The 4,259-nt window shown below is 47.1% G+C and overlaps 1 protein-coding gene across 1 annotated transcript; it reads right to left on the bottom strand.

The window, feature by feature from the left end:
- Positions 1–1,548: 1,548 nt before the first annotated feature.
- On the bottom strand, positions 1,549–4,055 carry stk35l (serine/threonine kinase 35, like). The gene is made up of 2 exons (XM_046860970.1): positions 3,194–4,055; positions 1,549–2,411 (listed from the first exon to the last, which is right to left on the bottom strand). Exons 1-2 carry the CDS (start codon positions 3,678–3,680, stop codon positions 1,687–1,689), a joined length of 1,212 nt encoding a protein of 403 aa, XP_046716926.1. The 5' UTR covers positions 3,681–4,055; the 3' UTR covers positions 1,549–1,686.
- Positions 4,056–4,259: the final 204 nt, after the last annotated feature.

The raw sequence follows: 4,259 nt of genomic DNA, 5'->3' as shown, positions 1-4,259 counted from the left end.
TCTCTCTCTCTCACCCTGTCTGTCCCCTCTCTCTCTCTCTCTCTCACCCTGTCTGTCCCCTCTCTCTCTCTCTCTCTCTCTCACCCTGTCTGTCCCCTCTCTCTCTCTCTCTCTCTCACCCTGTCTGTCCCCTCTCTCTCTCTCTCACCTGTCTGTCCCCTCTCTCTCTCTCACCCTGTCTGTCCCCTCTCTCTCTCTGTCCTCTCTCTCTCACCCTGTCCCTTCCCCTCTCTCTCTCTGTCACAATTTCTGTCTCTCGCCATTAATCTGTCTCTTGCTCCAAACATGTCTTGTCCTCATGTGCTTTTCTTCTCTCCATCTGCATCTGTCTATTCTTCTGTATCCCTCTATCCCTGTCTCCATCCCTCTCCCTCCATAATCTGTTTCTTCTTCTGTCCCCCCTCTCTCTCTCTCCCCTTTTTAGTAGGGATGCACCGAATATTCGGCCACCGAAAATTTTCGGCCGAAAATGGCCCAAAAGAAAGACTTTGATCACCGAAAAAACACGGGTGAAACAGTGTGTTGTGATGACGTAAACAGAAACCGCACCCTGCACGTGCATGTCTAAAGCAACATGTCTGCGGTGTGGACGTGTTTCAGTAGATCTGAGAAAGACACACGGAGAGCGATTTGCAAAACATGTAATGCCAAAATTTCAAGATGGGGTGCGTCTGCAAAGACTTTCTCCACGTCGGGTTTAATTTATCACCTGAAATCCAAACATCCCGATCGCTATGCTGAATATGAGAGAAACACGCACAGAAAAGCAAAACCCCTCCGAGCACGCGCACTCCGTCTGTGGTGGAGGGTTTTTTTGTTAAGGCAAAGAGCATTACACAAAAGATTATGGAATTCATTGCCTTAGATGATCAGCTACTCTCTGTGGTAGAAGATGTGAGGTTTCGTAGGCTGATTGAGCACATTGAGAGCCGTTATTCCATACCGAGCAGACGACATTTTTCAGAGGTGTGTTTACCTGAGCTGTTTAATGTTGTTGCAACTCACGTCCATAAGCATATAACTGCAGATATTTCAGCAACCAGTTTCACCACAGACATTGTTTAATTTTATTTTATCCTGTGCATTGTTGCAATGTGCTATAAATAAATATTTTCATAATCTGTAATTGATTTATTCTTTGAAACTTTATTAATTTATGCAATTGAAAAAATAATAATTAATAATAATTGGCATTATTTCTTTCGGTGTTTCGGTTTTCCTCTTTTTCGGTTTCGGACAAGAATTTTCATTTTGGTGCATCACTACTTTTTAGTCACTCTCCTTCTCCACCTGTCTCATTGACACACGTCTGGTTAGCAGAGCACAAAAAAAAAAATCCAGAACCCTACAACCCAAAATTAATATGCAAATAGGAAACAACACTCCCCTCTCACTGACAATGTTAGGAAAAGTTAATAGCTAGCTTGCTTAGCAGGCAAATCATCAAGTTTGATAACACAGTAACTCTCCCATCATTTGCATATCATGTATGAGTGGATACGAACGAATTATGACATCACAAACGGAGCATTTGAGCCCCGCCCCCTGATCATTTAGAACATTTTTATATGTTCCAGACAGAAAAGTTAAGGAAGCTCAAGAGGAACAGGAAAAGCTTTTTTGAAAAGACGTACCTGTGCGTGTGCATGCGAGTGTGTGTGTGTGTGTGTGTGTGAGAATGAGCGTTCATCCAGCACAGATGACTCGAGCGATCCTGGCGAGGAGCTCCTGAGCGTCAGGTCGGTCCTGCGGGTTGACGGCGAGCATGTCCTGCAGGAGTTTGCGGAGTGCGGCGGACATGTGCGAGCGACGCCGCTGTGGGATGCTCAGAACCATCCTGGGGTTCTCGAGCAGCGCCTCGCCGACGGGTACGATGTCTGAGCCCTGGCGTACGTACGTCCCGAGCTGCTCGCGCTTCGACTCGCCATCGATAAACGTGATCCTCTCGATCATGGCCCAGATGATGATGCCGAGCGCGAAGATGTCCGCCTTGGCCGTGTAGTGTCCCTCCCATACCTCAGGCGCCATGTAGAAGTCCGAGCCGCATGCCGAAGACAACCAGAACTTGTTCACGTTGACTCCGGGTTTGTGGTGGTCCTCGTGGTCGGAGCGGCCCGCGGGCCCGGGCGCCAGTCCCGCACACACTTTGCTCAAGCCGAAGTCGGCCACTTTGAGTACCGGCGCTCCGGAGCGCTCCGAGATCAGAATGTTGTCCGGTTTCAGGTCCCGGTGCACGATGTTGTTGCGGTGCAGGAAGGCCACGGCGCTGCTCAGCTGCTGCATGAAGCTGGCGTTGGTGTCGGGGTCGGGCTGCCGGGACAGGATGAAGCGGTTCAGATCGCCTCCTTCGCAGAACTCCATCACAAACCACAGGTAGCACGGTTCCTCCGGACTCGACAGCACACGCTCTCCTGGGAACAAACAGCAACGTTCAGCAGGAGGCCACAACACACATGTTCTTCATATCACTGTACAATATTCCTGACTGTGTTATATCTGACTGATGTTACAGAAGAACCGGGTATTTTTTAAACATCACTTTTAATTCATTCATTCCCAGAAGAACGTCTCATTCATTTCTCACTGGACGCACATGAGCACAATCTCTGTAGGTCATGTACAGAGACAGACCCGAGTTCGACTCTTCTAGTCCGAGTCATTTGTTCTTTTATCATGCGACTCCCATAGACACAGTTATTTATTCAGATATAAATTATAGGAACTACAGTCAGTTCGTATCTGTAGACAAGTTTGGAGTTCTGCTTACTGATAAGACCTTTAATTTTATTTCTGAAGTAAATCACTTAAAAAAAAAAAAAAAAAAAAAGATTCGTTCATTTCGATGAAAAAGATTCAAAGAACCGAGTCACTAAAATGATCCGATAATCATCACTAATATATACATATGAAGTCTCAAACTGTTGCTCCGCCCACTTGATTTCAAAGACCAATCAGAATGGAGAATTCGACAGCGCTGTTGTATAAATCTAGTAAAGGGTTTGTTTTAGTTTATTATTATTATTATTATTATTATTATTATTATTATTATTATTATATTAAAGTACTCGCTCCAGCTTCTCGCCCCGAACAGAACCGTGCTGCGTAACGTGGATCTCAGGGGGGAATAAAAATGGCGTTCACGTGTAAAACGTGTGAATGGTGAACATGACAGGTAGGTTTGTGACACGTGCACCTTTGAGCGAGGTCTCCACCAGGCGCAGGTACTGCCTGGAGCGCTTGTTCCCGTGGCTCATCTTCTGCGCCATGCCGTTCCTCTGGAGCACACACTCCTCCAGCTGCACCACGTTCTCGTGCCGCTTCTCCAGGCTGGTCAGGGCCCAGAACTCGGCCAGAGCCAGTTCCACGTTCTCGGGCGCGTCGCAGCGCAGCTTCTTGACGGCTACCACGGTGCCGGAGCTCCGCGCCACCGCCTCGTACACCACGCCGTAGCTCCCGCGGCCGACCTCCCGGACCAGGCTGTACCGCGGGGCCGTCACCTTCTGCTCCAGCGGGTTGTCTTCTCCTTCTCCTTTATCTTCTCCTTCATCTTCTCCCATGGCCTCCTTCTCGTTATGAGCTCGGACATTCCCTGTGCTCAGTGACCGCAGGACCGGGACCTGCTCCCCGGAGCGCTTACACGCCCTGGTCATCCGCCTTCTCAGTCGCTCCCCAGCCTCCATCACATATCCTTCCCCAGCAGACCAGGACCTTCTCTGGATTGCTCCTGCTCCTCACTCCGTGTTGTCAGATATAAACCAGCGGCCATGTTGTGACCCCGCGCATGCGCGCTGCGTCTGAATATTGTGTGCGCTCCGTATGAATGGAATCCAGACCGTACCATTATTCCACACATAGAGGGGGGGATAACTCGGTGGTGGGGTTCCTCACCACATAAAAGCTGAGTTCACCGGTTTCTCCTCAGGTCTTGAACTCCTGATTGATTTTTTTTAAGCTCATCTACAAAAACACCACAATTGTTTTTAATGACTAATGATTTAAAACTCATTGCATAATAATCGAACCGCCTCATTTGCATATCGTAATCTGGAACATGAAGCAATATTTTCTCTCTTTATATATAAAAGATGATCAGAATAAAAATAATACACAATGTAATTTTATTTTCTTACAACGAACTGTTTGTTCACAGCACGACAAAATAATTATTAGTATAAAAATAAAATAGATACTAGTAATATGTTTATCGCAGATCGCACAGTGATTGGTTAATTGGAACAATGGTCATTAATATTTAGTGT

The sequence above is a fragment of the Silurus meridionalis genome, chromosome 1 (assembly GCF_014805685.1).
Source record: "Silurus meridionalis isolate SWU-2019-XX chromosome 1, ASM1480568v1, whole genome shotgun sequence".
NCBI classification, from domain to species: domain Eukaryota; kingdom Metazoa; phylum Chordata; class Actinopteri; order Siluriformes; family Siluridae; genus Silurus; species Silurus meridionalis.
Note: the sequence above shows the minus strand (reverse complement) of the source record. Positions and strands in the feature narration are given on the sequence as shown.